The sequence below is a fragment of the Acanthisitta chloris genome, unplaced genomic scaffold (assembly GCF_000695815.1).
Source record: "Acanthisitta chloris isolate BGI_N310 unplaced genomic scaffold, ASM69581v1 scaffold27907, whole genome shotgun sequence".
In the NCBI taxonomy this organism is placed as follows: domain Eukaryota; kingdom Metazoa; phylum Chordata; class Aves; order Passeriformes; family Acanthisittidae; genus Acanthisitta; species Acanthisitta chloris.
This window is the reverse complement of record NW_008683587.1, coordinates 4,346-22,944: the sequence shown is the minus strand read 5'-3', so window position 1 is coordinate 22,944 and position 18,599 is coordinate 4,346. Positions and strand designations below refer to the sequence as shown.

The 18,599-nt window shown below is 48.2% G+C and overlaps 1 protein-coding gene across 4 annotated transcripts; it reads left to right on the top strand.

Annotated features, from left to right (window-relative positions):
• Positions 1–503: 503 nt before the first annotated feature.
• On the top strand, positions 504–9,739 carry LOC103806327 (alpha-enolase). Of its 4 annotated transcripts, none has more exons than XM_009079010.1 (11): positions 504–611; positions 1,848–1,943; positions 3,956–4,014; positions 4,624–4,693; positions 4,837–4,970; positions 5,150–5,372; positions 6,915–7,112; positions 7,338–7,539; positions 7,870–7,978; positions 8,372–8,430; positions 9,278–9,739. In XM_009079010.1, the coding sequence occupies exons 1-11, from the start codon at positions 527–529 to the stop codon at positions 9,345–9,347; spliced, it is 1,305 nt and encodes a 434-aa protein (XP_009077258.1). In that variant the 5' UTR covers positions 504–526; the 3' UTR covers positions 9,348–9,739. The 4 variants fall into 4 exon arrangements, with proteins under 4 accessions (XP_009077258.1, XP_009077257.1, XP_009077259.1 ...); XM_009079009.1 differs by lacking the exon at positions 9,278–9,739 and adding an exon at positions 8,791–8,983; XM_009079011.1 differs by lacking the exons at positions 3,956–4,014; positions 9,278–9,739 and adding exons at positions 3,623–3,681; positions 8,791–8,983 and having other exon boundaries at positions 522–611.
• The last annotated feature ends 8,860 nt before the right edge of the window (positions 9,740–18,599 follow it).

The following is an 18,599-nucleotide window of genomic DNA, read 5'->3' as shown; positions in this document are numbered from 1 at the left end:
ATATGACATCTTTGAAAAGAATTACCACTTTATTACTGGACTCATTTCCTAAGAACTATGAGGTGACTGTGACCTGCCACCAGAAAAGCTTATATGGTATTAGTAGTTAGAGATTTCTACTGAAAGGTGCTGAAGTTTCTAGTATCCCTTTGGATAATGTCTCTGAAGAAGTTTGCTGTCCACCAGGAGCTTCCACTCATGTCATCTGCTCCTACTGTTTTGTATAGGGTCTCGTGATACTGCAGTGTCACTTAGAAACATCAAAAGAGACTGTGTCCCTTGGATATAAGGAGGAGATTTCTTTTATGCTAAAGGTGCTGAGGCACTGGCACAGGTTGCCCAGAGAAGCTGTGGCTGCTCCATCCCTGGGAGTGTTCCAGGCCAGGCTGGACAGGGCTTGGAGCAACCTGGGCTTGTGGGAGGTGACCCTGCCCATGGCAGGGTTGTTGAACTAGAGGTCTTTGAAGGTTCTTTCCAACCCAAACCATTCTGAGTAATGGTTCTTTCTTCTTTCCAGGTATTAAAGATGTCCATCACCAAGATCCATGCCCGTGAAATCTTCGACTCCCGTGGGAATCCCACGGTTGAGGTAGACCTGTACACCAACAAAGGTGAGTCCTTAGCTGGAGCTGTCAATGCCTTTCTTGTATCTGATAGACCTGAAGAGGCAGTGAGAAGGATACATTGTTGTAGCAGTGGAATTGTGCTCATTGTTTCCTCCACACACACAACTTGCTGGAACTTGCTGTGAGACTTGCAGGAAAAACCTCTGCCTCATTCTGTCTGGGTGAATTTGCTGAGCTCAAGGTTCTGACCTGCACAGTGCAGGGTTTTTTTCAAGTGTGCTGCTACTTACAGCCTAAAATTGTGTGGGTGCTCTCCCAAACCTGCCCCAAGCACAAACTGGGATAGCTCTTAGAAACTCAAGGCCCTGGTAGTGTCTGAGTGCACTTGAAGTTTAATTCTTGGTTTGTCTGGCAGTCACTTGCTGTAATGAAACAGTTTTCTGCTGCTGCACAGTTTTGGGTAATGATTTCTTCTCTGCATAAGTACTCAGGCATGACTAAAGAATTTGTCTAATTGGGCTTTCACATATAACATCTTACATTTTTAATTGTTGTAGGACTTTCCCTTGGTTTGTTAGCTGTTCATCCCACATCTGATAGGATCTGACAAAGGCATTGTGCAAACTCATACCAGTGTGGTTTGGTGGAATGAGCAAACACAATGGCTGTAATACACTGACTAAAGAGCTGATCTTTCTGCCTCAAAAGATTAATGCAGTCATTTAATGAGACTGCCCCCACTAAGCTCTTTGATTTAGTGGGATAAGGAAGGAGTGGAGGCTGGAGTTGGCACCTGGAACTGCAGAACAGACTCCAGCCTGCAGACTTGCTCCAAGTTCAGCATCCTTGGCTGGAGGAATGAGCTGTCTGGGTGGTTCTGCTGTTGTTGGAAGGGCTCAGAACTCATATTAACAAAATAGACTTCCTAATTGTCCTTTTCATGCCATATCTTCGAAGAATTTAAGAGTTGACCTGCCAGACTGGGCTCAAAAGTAGATCCAGTGACTAAAGCTACTTTTTGTGCAGGGGAATGGGTGGTTTTCTAACTTCAACACTTGAAATGCACAATGGAAGAGAAGAAATCTGGTGTTGGTCAGATGAGTTGGTGCTGTGAGGGAGCAGACAACCCTCTCAGGGTCACTACAAGTCAGATAGGTGACTTAGAGATTTCCTTTCCCATCTCCAAGGATGGAAGCATGTGGCAGCTTGGGATGGTGTATGGGTGGAGGATGTTTTGTGGGTTTGAGCATGTCAAGACATTTCTTTTTGTGCTGTGAACAGGTATGTTCAGAGCTGCTGTTCCCAGTGGTGCCTCAACTGGAATCTATGAAGCTCTGGAGCTTCGTGACAACGACAAGACGCGTTACATGGGCAAAGGTGAGCTCAGCTGGGCACCCAGTGTGGCCTGGCATGTGGCTGTGATGCTGCAGTCATTGATGCTGGGCTGTAGCAGGGTGGGGATGTTGCCAGCCAGGCAGCAGCAGCTCCAGCACAGTGTGCCCAGGTGGACTTTGTTACCCTGTGCCCTGTGTGTGTCAGGGTACAGAGTGCTTTAGCACTGTGTCATAAAAGCATCTTAACTACCTGTTCCAAGAGCCTGGCTCATACTGCAGCTAGTCACAAGGTCTTTTCATAGATCAGATTTTCAAAGAACTCTCAAATCCATCAGCTCTGGCTCTGTCCACTCCTTAGATCTCAGCATGCTAAATCCTGAACCTGAGGTTTTATGCCAACTGCTGTCCGCAGCTCTGCACTGGTAATCCTGGATGAAGCTTTTGTTTCAGACTGCAGGATAGCTAAAACCACTCTGACTTTTTTGCTGTCCTTACAGGTAGCCAAGATACTCAAGTTTGTGTTAGTGGGGGAATATTTTACTTCTCTGGGGACTGACTGTGTGTTGTGAAAGGGAACTCAGCACAGCAGTCACCAGGCTGGCTTGGGAACAAGTATGGGGGACAATGAAGAGCTGCATACAAAATGTCATTACCTGACAAACATCCTGATAGTAATTCTTGTGATCATTCTCAGAGCTTGGACAGCCAGGGCTCTTTTTCAGCTTGCTGCTGTAAAAGCACTGGTGAGACCTTCCAAGTATAATCAATCATCTTGACTTTTGGCAGGGAGAGAGAATTGTCTTCAAACCTTCCTGCCAGTCAAGTGAAAGGAAGCTGAAATATTTTTTTGCCCATTAAGAAAGAACAATTAATAAGTACTGAATTGAACTTGGAGAGACTTGTGTGAGAAGATTCATGGTGGTTAATACTTTAACACCCAATGAGCTCCTGAATGACTAAATATCCCAAAAAAATCTGAAGAGCTTATGCTGCTTACCCAGGGCACTTCTCCTTGAGAAGAGTAAATGTGTACTTACCTCAGTCTGCTAAGTGTGTGTGCTTAGAGCTGTTAGTCTGATCCTACAGGCAATAGTTAAGAGGCAGCTGAAGGGCTTTGTCAGCTGGGGAATAGTAGGAGGAGCTGTGAAGAAGTAATCACCACATGGGATGAGTTGCTGTTAGGCCTTTTGTAATACCCATCTGCAGATTTAGACCATTGCAAAATGCAATTAATGTGGTTTAGAGGGCAATTAATGAGCATTCACCATTCTGAAGCTTAGGTCTCTGGAAGTCTTTATACACTGTACAGTAAAAGATGTGCTAAGATGATTTAGCAATGTCACAAAATGATGGCAGATAGTGAAATGGCTGAGCTGCTGCATGGCTAACTCTGGGGAAACCTTTTAGTCTCCTCTTACTCATGGGTTCTGTGAGCTGATAGATGTAGCCAATCCTAAAACCTCCTCTAAGTACTGTTGAGCCACTTCAGGTTTGGGTCTGCAGTGGTGTCTGCAGTACTGTGGAGACCTGAGTGGAGAGCCCAAATCCAGCCTTGCACAGCGTCCTCTGCCCTTTGCACCCTTTTCTTTCTGGTCCACTGCTCAGTGTCAGACTCTTGCTGACTCGGTCTGTTTGCCTGTGTCCTTTTTCTTGCATGACTGTGGGGTTGGCTTTGACTCTTCATCTCTTCCTTGATTCTGTTGTCCATTTCGCTTCTGTCAGGTGTCTCCAGAGCTGTTAAGTATGTTAACGAGTTCCTGGCCACAGCACTGTGTACACAGGTAATGGATGTGCTTCCAGTGCAGCCTTGTCACTTGGATGGCTTTGTCCAGTGCATGGTCCTGCAGCCTAACCTTGCAGCAAGGCATTCCTAGCCAATGCATCCTCCATGCAACTCCAGGCAGTGACCTCTCCGTTCAGATTGGGCTGTAAGCTCAGGGTGCGTTGGGGTTGGAGTAGCATGAGGTGGTTTTCTTGAGATATTCCTGAGATCCCCTACTAATACCTCCAATAACCTGTGTGTTGACCAGTGTCTGATTTGCTTGTTCCTTGCAGGTGTCTCAAAAGCTGTTGAGCACGTCAATAAATCGATTGCACCTGCACTGATTAGCAAGGTAGGAGCAATCTGTCTTCTCTTAACATCACCTAAAGCCAGGCAGTGTGTCTGAGCCATCTCTGGAACTGTAGGACATGGGGAGTGGATTGCAGTGCATGTGAACAACTGACTACAGTAATGGTTTGACTTAATTTGCTTAATGACTGCGTATCTAACATGTAATCAACCCCAAGTGGTTGTGTGCAGAAGTCCTTCAGTGGTGTGCAGTTGGGATAAGCTGCTTGAAGCATCAAAGAGTGGCTGAATGATGGGGAGGGACTGGGTTTGATCCAAGCTGGGTCGTTTGGAAGGGAATCTGAGGGGATTTTAGTCTGCCTGAGTCACATTGCTTTGTGGGCACTAAGCCCTAGCTGGAAAGGATGGTGCAAAATTGAGTGGTAATAGATGAAGTGATGGCACATCCAGCTTACCTGTCAGCCTTGGTCTGCTGCAAGTGGCCAAAGCTGCTGCTGTGTGATCATGACAAGGATTTGTCTCTTCAGCTGTTGGTAACTGCCCTTAAACAAGTCTTGTTGCCTGCCAGGGAAATAAATACAAGTGCAGTGGGTAGATGTGAGTTGGAGCCATGTTTGGGGTCAAGCATTGCTTGGTTTGCTTCTCTCTGCAGAATGTCAATGTTGTGGAGCAGGAGAAGATTGACAAACTGATGCTGGAGATGGATGGGACAGAAAACAAATGTAAGTGAGCTTTGTGTTGCCCTGAGGGTTTAGAGCATTCTACCTTACCTTGCCAGAAACAACAGGCAGTGCATGGCATATGGTGCTGGCACTGCTGGGTCTCTTCATAAAGACATTTCCTTAAACAATTCCTTCTCTTCCAGCCAAATTTGGTGCCAATGCCATCTTGGGAGTGTCTCTGGCTGTATGCAAAGCTGGTGCTGCTGAGAAGGGTGTGCCCTTGTACCGTCACATTGCTGACCTGGCTGGAAACCCAGAAGTCATTCTCCCAGTTCCTGTAAGTCTCTTGGTCTTACCAGGGGCTTTGTGATCCTTGTGGACTTGGATCAAGTTTCCTAGAGAGTGAAAGATCTTAATGTTATTGAGTTGAGGCTTGTAAAGTTATATTACACATAATTACGTTGTTTCCAAGTGACCCTGAGACGTTCTAAGTGGACTTTTTGTGGTTCCTCCAAGGCTTTCAATGTGATCAATGGTGGCTCCCACGCTGGCAACAAGTTGGCTATGCAGGAGTTCATGATCCTGCCCGTGGGTGCTGACACCTTCAAGGAGGCAATGCGCATCGGTGCTGAGGTCTATCACAACCTGAAGAATGTCATCAAGGAGAAGTATGGCAAGGATGCAACCAACGTGGGGGATGAGGGTGGCTTTGCTCCCAACATCCTGGAAAACAAGGAAGGTAAGAATCAGCTAAGTGTGGGAAGAGCCATAACTGAGAGCTGGGGATTTGAGATTTTACCTGTCCAATACGACTGGAAAGTAACATCAGTAGCTTGTGTAGAGCTTGCTGTGTCTTTGCTCTGCTTCTTACCCTGACTGACATCCCAAGATGCTCTGCTGATGTGTCTAGTATACCACAGAACTATTCCCTTGGACATTTTATGCAGCTTGGCAGGATGGTTTTGACTCCAGTGCCTCATTAGTTTCATTCCTGTGGCAGCTTAAGGGAATCCTGTGCCCTTCCAGTTGACAAGTAATGTGGAAATATCTGTGCAGTGCAGGTCTAACAAAAGTCAGTAGTCCAAGACCATTGGAGTTGTTTTTCTGCTGACAGAGGAGGAAGACAATTTGTACTAAGCCTGGTCATGTGTGGGAGTGCACAGAGCCTTGCCTGGGAAGTTGGGGCATTTGCTGCTTCCATGGCCAAACAGTTCTGTTGAACCTGTGGGAGAGGCAGTGTGTCTTGTGGGAAACACAATACCTGTTCCTACAAAAACTGTACAAGAGGAGCTGCTTTTCTGCCTCTCACAGAAATGGAGCTGCTAATAAGGCAGAAGAATTCGACAGCTCTGTTCAACTCCTTGTGACTCCAGAGCTGTTGGTTGTTAGTGTTGAAGGTGACCTGAGCTGCTGTGCCTTTTTTTGACACTGAAGACAGTGAGGCAGCACTAGAAATGGGTCACTTCTGAGTCTCAGTGTCACATGCAGCTTTATACCCTCTCAGACATCACTGAGGATAACCTTGAATGATCATTACAGTCCAAAGAACTAACATTGCTGACAGCAGCTGCTTCTGCAGTTTGTACTGCATTAGCATCTTACAAAACCCACAAAAAAAACCCCTAACACACACACTTGAGCTAAGCTTCCTACTGCAAATAACCTGGTTGATCCCAGCTGCTTCACCCAAATCAGGGGTGATTGGGAGGGTCTTAGTGCTCACACCACACCGAGTTCCTTTGCTTGGACTCTGCCAAACAGTAGCACAGTGGGTAGTATCCAGAGACTTCTCCTGAGTGGTTCTGTCCCTTTTTCTGCAGGTAAATGCACGTGGAGGACAGGTAGATGCCAAGAGGCAGGTTATGTTTCTCCTTTCCTGTCAGGGTTTGGTGCTCACCACTTGGTCAACACCTGATGTGGAGCTAAAAGGGCTTAGAGTGCAGCCAGTGCTTCCTGCCCACATGCCTAAAGCTGAGGGAGGATGTGGTGTATCAGCAAGTATTAAGCTCTCTGGGCTGACATGTAGTCCTGCCTGAAGAGATTAGGAATGCCATAATGGTGTCTCAAGGGTATTACAAGCTGAAAGCAGCATTAGAGTCATCCCTTGTTCCAGTCAGTTCAGAAGTGGAAGGGTGTGAGAACCTTCCCTGTGCATCCTTTGGGCTTTCCCGAGGGGGTAATGGAGATGCTTGGCCAAGTGATGCTGCTGCTGTTGGGAAATGGAACAGTTTCTGGGTTAAGGTGTTTGGCAGGAGCTCAGGGATCTCTCCTTGTGTTCCAGCCCTGGAGCTGCTGAAGACAGCGATCGCCAAGGCTGGGTACACCGACAAGGTGGTGATTGGCATGGACGTGGCTGCCTCAGAGTTCTACCGCGACGGCAAGTACGACCTGGACTTCAAATCCCCTGATGATCCCAGCAGATACATCTCTCCTGACCAGCTGGCTGACCTGTACAAGGGCTTTGTCAAGAACTACCCCTGTAAGTTGTTCCTCAACAAGCAGCACACCGGTGGTGGTGAATAGGGGTTGGGTGCTGAAGGAAAGAGTTGGGATGCAGCTTCTCTTCCAGGAGGGGTCAGAGCAGAGCAAACAGCCTCTTAGGGGCCTGAGAATGCCCTTTGTAGTGGGTAGTACTTGGCTGCAGCCATTGCTTTCAAACAAGAGCTTTCAGGGTGGCATTAAAGCTGTTTGTGTCCCTCTGCAGTGGTGTCCATCGAAGACCCATTTGACCAGGATGACTGGGCTGCCTGGAAAAAGTTCACTGGCAGCATTGGCATCCAGGTGGTTGGGGATGACCTGACTGTAACCAACCCAAAGCGTATTGCCAAGGCTGTGGAGGAGAAATCCTGCAACTGCCTCCTCCTGAAGGTCAACCAGATTGGCTCTGTGACAGAGTCCCTGCAAGCGTAAGTTCTCCCTCTTGGCCAGGCTGGGGGTTGTCTGAGGGAGGTGAACATGCAGACCAGACCTAGGGGATTAGGAGTCTGTGGATGTCCATTTGGGAGGGGAGGGCAATTATTAACTAATACAGAGCATATTAACTGAGAGAGGATATTGGCAAGTTATCCTGGCCCTGCGTGGTCTCGATGTCACGTGGGCACATCCGAGAGCAGCTCCTGATCTCGTGATCCTGACCTGTGCCAGAGCCAGGAATGCTGCCAGTTGGCAGAGTGCCCAGAGGAAAGGCTGCTGGGCACATGGGCATGGTGTGAGCTTCACCTCCCTCTCTGTTCCAGCTGCAAGCTTGCCCAGTCGAACGGTTGGGGTGTGATGGTGAGTCACCGCTCCGGAGAGACAGAGGACACCTTCATTGCTGACCTGGTCGTGGGTCTCTGCACTGGTCAGGTTGGTATCTGTGCCTGCTGCACTTTGTGCTTGGGGAGGTAACGCAGTGGTGAAGCCACTGAGCTCTGCTCTGCCTTCCTGCAGATGTGCTGTGTGTACAGGGAGCTGATTTGCTAGTGGCAGAGTGACATGGGAGTGTGTTATCTTGGGTAAACTCACCTTTAACCACCAGTTTGAAAAGTTCTGGTCGGCTCCAGTGGGTGTACCTGGATTTCCTGAAGCTGATAGCAGATGGACAATCTTTATTGCTCCCAGTCTTACTGTGTTTGAGTGTGATATTGAGCCTGATGCTGAAATAAAGCTTGTGATATGCTGATTACTCTGAATAGTTCTGTGTTGGCACCTGTGGTCTGATTTCTGCTCTAGTTCATTAACTTTTGACTTCCCTTTCAGATCAAAACTGGTGCCCCCTGCAGGTCTGAGCGTCTAGCCAAGTACAACCAGCTGCTGAGGTGAGTCGGGAGGGGAAAGGGAGGAGGGACAAGCCTGACCTGGGCTGGGTGGGTGAGGTCCATAACACACTGAAGGGACATCATCCAAAGCATCCTGTGGTGATGGATGTGGCACTTATCCTTCTCTGCATGGGGCAGTTCCCTTGGGCAAACACTTAAACTGTGTGTGGGAAGTTCTATCAGATGGTGACTGAGTCAGTGACTCACTAGTGTGGTTAACACATGACTGGAGCAGCTTGGTGGGAACTGGTTTGTCACTGGTGGTACTTGCAGTCCTGGGAGGTTATCAGGGCCAAGTGGCTGTGGTAATGCAGGAATTTTGTGCTGTCTGCTGACAGTGCTCTCTGCCCTTTCCCTCAGGATTGAGGAGGAGCTGGGCAGCAAGGCTCGCTTTGCTGGGAGGAACTTCAGGAACCCTCGTGTCAACTAAGCTGTGTGGATCAGTCAACCCCTGTCCTGGTTTCTGGCACTAGTCATTACTTAGATCACAATTCCCTCAACTAGAAAGGGCAGCTGAAGGAAAAAGACCAGTTTGCAGGTCCTCTTCCCTCCCTAGATGATCCCTTCACCCAGTGTTTTCACCAGGGTGATGGATGTGGCACTTATCCTTCTCTGCATGGGGCAGTTCCCTTGGGCAAACACTTAAACTGTGTGTGGGAAGTTCTATCAGATGGTGACTGAGTCAGTGACTCACTAGTGTGGTTAACACATGACTGGAGCAGCTTGGTGGGAACTGGTTTGTCACTGGTGGTACTTGCAGTCCTGGGAGGTTATCAGGGCCAAGTGGCTGTGGTAATGCAGGAATTTTGTGCTGTCTGCTGACAGTGCTCTCTGCCCTTTCCCTCAGGATTGAGGAGGAGCTGGGCAGCAAGGCTCGCTTTGCTGGGAGGAACTTCAGGAACCCTCGTGTCAACTAAGCTGTGTGGATCAGTCAACCCCTGTCCTGGTTTCTGGCACTAGTCATTACTTAGATCACAATTCCCTCAACTAGAAAGGGCAGCTGAAGGAAAAAGACCAGTTTGCAGGTCCTCTTCCCCCCTAGATGATTCCTTCACCCAGTGTTTTCACCAACTCTGATCTGTTAATTGTAATGCTCTACTGCTTCTGTAGAACAGTCCCTGAGGGGTTCTGTGTATTTAACCTCCTCGGGGACAATGACATTGTGACTGGGCATAAACACTTTAGTTCCTCTCTCAGCCTGTCTCATCTTCAACGTTTGGAGCTGTGTGATTTGCAGTGCAGCCAGAGGTTCCTGCAGACAGAGGACAGTAGTGTTTTTACATGTGATAAATAAAAGCATCAAACAACCTAACGATGTGTGGCTTAGAGTTACTCTGGGGGAGGAGGGAAACAAAGGTCACCTAGTCCTGGGAAGTGACACCTTCCAACAGCCCAGCTTGTTCCAAGCCCTGTCCAACCTGGCCTGGAGCACTCACAGTGCTGGAACATACAATTTAGAGTTATTTTATCCCATGAAACCTCACTCAGAGCAGCATCCCTGGAATGTGGGAGCAGAATTGTGACCTTAGTGCCTTCCCAGGCAGGAAAAAGCAGATGATTACACAACTGGCAGGGGGTTGTCTAAGCCTGTTGCTTATGTTCTTTTTCCATAATGGCAGATTTGTAAGAAAAACATTAATTTCCGATGCAGTTGATGACTTGGGGCTGTGTCTCAGTTCCAGGAACAATTCCCTGGGTTGGAATGTTCCCGGTCCGGGCGGAGCTCAGCTCTGCCCTCGTGTGGGCGCTGTGGGTATTGCACTGGGTGTTAAAACCACTTCAAACCGAGATGGAAACGCTAAAGCCACTGATGCTGCAGGGAAAGTGTCATCATCTGCATTAAACCCCTGGTCTAAAACGATATCACCCGTTCTCCTTTGGGGAAACAGATTTTAGCTCAATATCTGCCGTTGTGAAGTGCAGAGCTATGAAATGCTGAGGGGTAAGGATGGTGAGTTGTATCCCTGAGCAGATACATCAGAGGATGGGGAGAGCAGAGTGCTCTGGGAGGAGTAAAGCTGCAGTGGAGATGTTTGTGAGCTGCTGGGAGGTGTTAGTTCTGCCCAATACTGCTGTGAGGAATGAAAGGATTTAGCACAGGGAGGGATGTTGAGGGGGAAGCCTGAGTTGTGTCATGTCTATTGATCAATGGTTTTCACTAGAGACACTCGTCTGTTGTTGGTGTTTCTAAAATCCCTCACCTTGCATAAAGATTGGAGAGGCTGCAGCACCAAGAATGCTGAACATCCCTCACAAGGGGAAGGAGGAGTTTTTGGCATCTTTGCTGTAACTGAAACCACAGAGGGAGGAAAATCGTGGCTGGTGTGTAGTGCAGTGTTCTCTGCAAAGAGCAGAGCTCAACCCCTGGGGGAATGTGGCCCCAGTCTGTAGGCAGAACATTGAACTCTTGTCACCTGGGCTGTGGGTGTGAGTGGCTCCAGGTCCAAATGCACATGGACAAGTATTTTTTGGGAGTAAGGGCAATTTGGACTCAGCCACACTTGGGTTTCCCTAGGCCCTATGGCCGTTTCAGCAGATGGAGCCTGAGAGTGACTGCAGCACAAAAAAAAAAATTAAATCCCCAGGCTGAGCAGTGCAGTGACAACATCCCTTTGTTGGGCAACTGTGTCTCCTTAGGAGGTTTATCTCCTCTGTCAGGCTCCTCTTAAGAAGAGCTTTGCTATAAATACTAACTTCACCAGCCCCAGTTCAGCACATGGCAAATGCCTCCTCTCCCACTCCTTTGTCCTGTCCTGAGGCCTGAGCTGGTGGCACTCCATGGCAGATTTGGAGCCTGATGCACTTTTCACACTCAGCTGATCTCTGAATTAGACCTGTTGAATGAATAAACCAGCTAATTACACACAAATCCTATCAAGGGATTTTTCTCCCGTGGAAGAGGCAAAGCCTGTAATGTATGCAAAATGGTTTAGGAAGGTTCCTAGCAGAGCATGTCTGGGAGCACTTGGCAGAGCTGTGCCTCACCTGGTACTTCAGAAAGTGAAGTCCAATTGCTCAACCCTCTTTACCTGGAACTGTGTTTCCACCTGGTGATTTGCTTTTAATAAGAATCAGAAAGCCAAAGGAGTTGGGAAATCAGGTCACTGGTTGCCATCAATCGAGCAAACCCTGAAGGGCATTGAAGCTGTGATGAAACGAGTGGCATGAGCAGGGCCTGGCACCTGGGCTGCTGTGCTTGTCTGCAGCTCCATCCACCTAGGGGGAAAAACAAGCTGGAACCCTCCTCTCTTCACATGAATAGGTTGGTCCCAGCTCTGACAAAAGACCCTTCCACTTGAGCTGGTTAACAGCACTGCAAATGGAGCCTGGCTATTAATTCATTATCGTTCACACCTTGTCAGTGCAAGGTGGAGAGAACAGTTACAGGTCAATTACCAGGTGTGTCATGCCTTAAAATAACCAGGAAATTGCATGCAGAATGGCAGGGTGAGAACATTGCTTGGGCTGGAAAGTCAAAAGCTAAAGTCAGATGCTATTGAACTGTATGTTCCTTCCTACACTGGTGAATCAATCCCACAATGTCAGATGCTGTGCTCACCTGTCCCATCAAACCAGTTATATAAAGCTTTCAAGTCGAATCTCAGAGAGTATTTGGGCCAGATCAGCAAGGTGCTTCCAGCTGCAGAGGATTCAGGCTCTACCTAATGAGGCTACAGCGTTGAAAGGAGTCACTTGCAAAGGAAGAAAAGAGAGCAGAGAGGTAAGTGCTGAACGTGGGACTGGGGTTTGGAGATGAGGATTTAAAGCACGTTAGAGAAAAGTGAGTGATTGGTAACACTCTGTGTGTTTGGAGGGAGGGGAATGAGTGAATAGGGAACAAGATTTGATTGCTGAAAAGCAGGACCTGAACCAGCAGTGCTGGGGAGGGGGAGAGATGTGTCTGCTCCTTAATCAGGGCTTGAATCCCACGGCACAGCTCCTCACCTTTCTGTGCTGTCCCCATGGAGCTGTACTCAGAGGGCTGTGCTTTATAGCAGAGAGCAAATGCAGCACAGCCAGTGGCTTTATTACTGCCATAATTTGCAGGGATGGCACTCCTTGGAGCAGGAGGAGGCCTGAGCTTAGCAAACACGAGCTGGGAGGCTGCTCTGAGAATTGCAGGCTGAAAAGCAGAGTATTAGTGAGAATGAGGCAGGAGCAGTGACTGATGAGCCAGGGGGAGAGGCAGGTGGTGCTTTTGGGAGCTCTTCAGGTAACAGGATATGTAATGGAGTGGGAAAGATCTCCCATTACCCTCTGGCTCTGTTTCTAGGTGTGGAGAGGTGGATTTTCTGCTTTACAGCCCAACCTACCCTTAGCATTAATTTCCTAATGTTGGCTTTTAGGTCTTGTGCAGGCTCTGCCTCAAAGAGTTTGTTCTGGACAGAGAGGAATGTTGCCATCCCTCTATAATCTTGAGAAACCAAGTGATTCAACGTTTGCCTTTCTTGCTAGACAAGAGCCTCTGGTGTAGGGAGTGAGAACATCCCTCATAACCTGCTCTCTTTGAGGCAGTGCAAGGTTTATTTCCCATCCTTTGGTTATGCTGAAGCACCCACAGATCCTGCTCCCTCCTGTTCTCATGGGCATCAAAACTGGACAGAATCATTCAGCAGCAGCCAAGGTATCAAACACAGCAGGATTATAATTTTTCTGCTTCCATTTGGTGCTGTCAGAAGCTCAGTCAGTGTCAGGTCACCCAGTGGGTCAGGACAGCCTTGTCCTCTGAGCACAGAGCTCAGGGTGATGATTGGGCTGACTCAGTGTGGAGGTTTCACTCTGTTCACCTTTCTTCTCTGATTCTGAGCCATTCAAAAACGGTAGAAATTTGCTAAAAGAAATAAAAGTACAATCGAACCGTGGATTGACAGTTCTTCACAGGAACTGCTCAGCTCAGGGAAAGCTTGAGGTTTGCCAGGTAGATTTTACTGCCTCTAACATGGGTGAAAATTATTTTATATACAATTTCTCCCTCTGGTTTGCTCACCCTGGGCACAAAGAGTCATTGTCCCTCTGTGTGCAGTGTGACCCTCCTGGGGTCACCCTGGGATGCTGTGCCCACTGTTGTCCCCAGGATGGGAAATCTTTCCCTGTCTCTGAAGAGATTTTTTGAAGGGAATTCTTTGTCTTCTGTGCTCATCAACCCCCACCAGCTCCTTCTTAGCCACATGTGTACCCAGCCCTGCATGGCCAAGGCTCCTTGGCTGATGCTGGAGGGGAGAACCCCACAAGGCTCAGCAAGAATGGGTGAAGAGAGGTCAACTGTTGCCTGTTCCCTGCTGGAAGGAGGATATCTGGCTTTGTGCTGCTGTGCAGGCTGCAAGGAGACTCAGGGGTGGGTGGTGGATGCTGGGGAGAGGATCTGAGCTGGGCAGGCAGCCAGTCCTGCCTGCCCTGCAGCAGCATCTCAGGCTATGGCCTCATGCTCCTTTTCACAGCAGGATTGAAAGAACTGTGCCAGGCACCAGCTTAGTCCCACCACTCCCTTGGAAAGCTTTTATTACTGTTCTCTTTGTATTGCAGGGTGAAATGATTTCCTTGTAGATAGGAGCTGTGGGTGGGTGTGAGAATGAAAGGCAAGAACCCAACTCCTCTGAGCACATGGGAATGTGGCCTCTCCCTGCAGCTAACTCCTGGGGTCACCAGGATGGTGTTTGAGCTGTTCCATCCTGGGCAGTCCAGGTTTGGTCCTGTCTGCAGTCAGACAGACCCATCTGTGCTCCTCCTTTCAGTCCCCAGGAGGAACTGAAGTGCTATCAGATCTGACACACTTTACACACACTTTGTGCTCCATGGACAGGCACAGTCACAGAGACTAGAAGTGCAGGGTGTGGAGAAGGGGAAGAAGAAGAAGAAATAAAGCCAAAACCAGCTGCAGCTCTCAATTCTGCTAGGAAAAGCTGAGGGTAAAAAAAATGAAGGAAATAAAACCTCACCGAAAGAAGAAGGAACTGAGAGAGCTGAGGCACAGGGGAAGCAAAAGGGTTGAGTGAAGAACTCAGCTGATAAAAATGAGAGATACAAAATAAACTGTCAGGAAGAAAATAACCACAAGGTCCAGGTCACCTCTTTGTGCCACACTGGAAGTTGTGTGTGTGGTGAAATCTCATGCCCAAAGCACAATGCTCAGGCTCAGCTCTGTCTGGAAACACACACGTTTAATCAGCCAGGGTGCCAGTTACAGGCTCAAGTTACAGGAGAGAGGAGAAATACAGACTAGTTCTGCAAAATACAGAGCTTGGACAAAGCCCAGGGTAAGTGACACCTTGCTGACAGCAGTGTCTGCAGAGGAGGCACCAGGGCCCAGGCAGAGCATCCCTCCTGTCTCCTGGTGCTCCCAGGGGCCCAGCCTGGCTCTCCTGGGCTCTGCAGCTCAGCTCTGCCCCAGCATCATCTCCCCTGGCTGCTGGGAGCTGTCAGCAACCAGCAACTGGCCTGGAGAGACAAGGTGTGTGAGGCTAACCCAGGGCAGGGTAACGTGAGACTGAGGGAGTTCTGTGCTGGGTGTCGAGTTCCCTTGGAAAAGGAGCTGGGAAAGCACCTGGGTTGGTGCAAATCCAAAGCATAATATGTGGTCTCTTTGCAAAAACCAGGACTGACCCAAGCAAACATCATCCTCTGCTGTCCAGGGAGGGATTGTCCAAAGCAATATCTCCTTCTCTGCCAGATGGTTCACTTTGGGTGGATCAAACCCTGTTGGCAGGGAGGGATGGGGATCACCTCTGCCCACCTGTGACTCTTTACAAACTTGGTGAAGTGATTTGAGCTCCAAACCTAATCAATAAATCATAATAAAATCATTTTGCAGGATGCTTCGTGTTTCAGCATCTTGAGAGGGAAATGCTTTGCCTAAGGTTTGTGTCTGAGGGATATTTCTTTTGTAAACCCTTTCAGAAAGCCTTAAAAACAAACTGACAAGGAAACCAAACACTTCCTGCCTGAAACACTTTGCTGATGTTCCCCTTGGCTGAGTGTCTCAGTTTTGAGGTCACCCAGTGCTGTCTGTGTGGGGACAGAAATGGAAACTTTGATTTTTTTTGTGTGTGTTTAACCTGCAGCACATGAGTTCCTGAACCCCTCACAACCCACTGACTTTTATTGCAAGTGTTTAATAGCAGTTTAATGACATGTTTTAGTGTGAGGAGTCACCCCAAGCACCAGCTGACAAACAGGTCAGTCACAAGGCACCAGGTCCTGCAGAGCTGCATGAGTGGAAGCAAAAATCACAGACAGAATTTCGTCCACCAAGAGGCCAATATGCCCCAGTTGCTTTATCCTGGGAGCAGTTTTATCCATGTCTCATTGTAAGTCCTTGTTCTCACTGCCTGGAATTTTGCATAAGGGTCTTGAATAATAGACCCTTGAATCATTTTGGCCTTGATCTTAGAGGTCTCCTCTAACCTTGGTGGTTCTATGATATATATTGTGTCAAACAGAGATCCAAACTGAAAAATAAGAGGACTAATTTTGTTAGCTTGGCTCCCTGTGCAGGTATTAAAGCTAAAATGGAAATTAAGATGCTTTTCAGTGGAAGTCTCAGCAGTGAAATAAATCCCTGAGCTGAGCCCTCAGAGCAGCTCAGCCCCTGCTCTGGGTGTGGGGTGAGGATGACCTTAGGAGGGACAAATCTCCATGGAGAGTTTACAATGTGCTGCTGAAGCTTCTCAGCAAAGTGTGTAGACCTTGTTTTTTTGGTGGGTTATGATGACCTGACCCTGTGTTGCTTATTCAGAGTGACAGGATGAATGTGCATCGAACCGAGCCAGGAAATGTCAGACTGTTTCTGCTCAGAGCTTTCCATCAGCCTCAGAGATCAGTGTCAACACACTGCAGGGGCACAAAACACCTCCACAACCTGACTGGACTCAAAATAGTTTCATTTAACCACTGTCCCAAGCAGAGACAACCCCCAAAGCTATGCCAACAGCCAGAATCTGAGGCTGGTTACACCAAGGAGGAAAGAGGGATTGGGTTTTTCAGGGAAGAACAGATGGTTTTGCTGTTCTTTTGCTGTGACCAGAGTCCTGGTGGGGTTTAGGTGCCTGGGGTGTTGTTGTGTGGCTGTGCAGAAGAGTCTTGCCTAGGAAAAGCTCTGCTGATGTCCCAGAGGCAGCAGCTGGTGGGGGGATGTTGGTGTGGGTGGGCTTGAGGATTTTGGCATCAGAAGCCTCATTTGAATTGTTGTAGGTACATGAAAATTCAAGCAGATGCTGAGAAAAGCAGAGTGAGCTAAAGTTCCTGAGCCAAGACTTTGGGAGGGAGGTGACAAACCCCTGAAAAAGACCTGCAGGCTATTCAGAGTGGAGCTGCAGAGCTTTGGTCAGGACAGGGTTCAGGATGTGCTCCCATCACTCTCAGATTCATCCCCTGATGGATGAGGGATGCAAACAAACCCTGGGCACAAAAGCTCCTCTGCTCTTCCTCTGACTGAGCCATTTTACTGCACTGCTTTAAATAAGCCCTAACCTGTGTTCTTTGTGCTCTGCAGTACTCAGGTTCCTCTCTAATCTCTCGCAATAAATGGTGATTGAAGGATACATATTGTGGCTTTTATGCTGGCTATAAAGTCCCTGACAGTGGGAATAGCTGAATTCAGAGCCTAAAGGTCTCATGTCCCAACAAAATCCAAAGAGCAGATGTTTCCAGGGCTGAACCTGTCTTCAGCCTCTGAATGGGAGAGTTTTATGGCTGTAGCTAGACAGGCAGATTTCTCTATTACTTAACAAAACCTGAAATCCTCTTGCCCTGCTGTTTAGGATGAGGAATGTTAGGAACAAACCTCTCCAGTGGAGAGAATCCCCACGGAGCTGCAGGAGGCTGTGAGCTCTCCTCAACCCTGGACATGCTCTGAGACCTCAGCTGGGTTGTTTCATTTCTCTCTTGCTCACTTGTCTCACCTGTCCCAAGGGATGGATGACACTTTCCAGTGAGATGGGAAGAATTCATCAGTCGATTTTTGTACAGTGCTTTGAAGATAACAAAGTGCTGAGGGGAAAAAAAAAAAAAAAAGAGATGGTGCTTGAAATGGAAATTTTCCCCATTTCTGGCACTCTATTTTCTCTCCTTTTAGAAAAGAACATTCAGGTGTGCCATCAAAGGTAGCAGTGTTGCAACAGCAGGCAAAGAGCAGCTACAAGGGGGAGGTGGGAGCCAGACACCTCCTCCTGGAGGAGCAGATTTGCAGTGGGAAGGACAGGAATGCAAATCTGAAATCAATCCATCTCTCTCTGCCTCGAATGCTTTGGCCATTTATAACAGCTTAAAGTGAAGTCAGTCACTTAGGACAAGAAGAGAAGCTTGTAAATCCATTTACTGCTTTCTGCACTAAAGGAGAAGCTGTGGATTTATAGTGGGAATGCAGTAAGTGCACAGATGAGGTGTTTCACATCAGCAGCAGAGAGGATGGCTCAAAAATCTCAGAGCAAACCTCTGAACAACCAGAAGGCACAAGACCTTGGGACACAGATGTATCCAACAGCTCTTTGGGCTAATTTTCCCTCCCCTGCCCTGGCCCTGCTTTCCATCAAAGACACAGAGGTGTCTGTGCCATGTGTCCTGTTGAGTCCCTGTGCTCATGGTCACATTGTGGTGGCCTGAGATGGATTGTCACTCCCCCTGAACCCTTCCCTGCCCTCGTGGGGATGGAGAGCTGTGTCAGAAATGGGAATGCTTCCCAGAGTGATGGAATTCAGCCTCCCCAGGCAGCAGGTGAATCTGCTCACAGCTCAGTGGGTTTAACAGCAGGAGCTGTGAAGGTCTGAGCTCCCTCCTGCTCCTTCACTGCACGTGTGAACCCTTTTCTGCCTGGTTTAGCAAGACCTTGTTGAACCAACCCTGTGATTCCAGAGCTCCTGCAAGCCACAGAGCCTGGACTGAAACCATCACACTTTTGGTGTGCTGGAGGCTCTCACATTTCCAGTCTGTGTTGTCAGATTCAACTGGGGTTTACATCCACTTCCATTACAAGCAATCAGTTGCTAATCCATTGATTATGAGCAGTGAATTGCTATTCATCCTAAGAAATAGAGAAACAAACCAACTCTGTGCACATGCCAAGCTCAGCAAACAGTGAATTCCCTTTACAAAAGTCCAAGAGTTGAGATGGAAGGGGAAACACTCTCACCTTGAGCTGTGTTAGATCCTCACTGTGCCTTGCACAAGGCACTTTG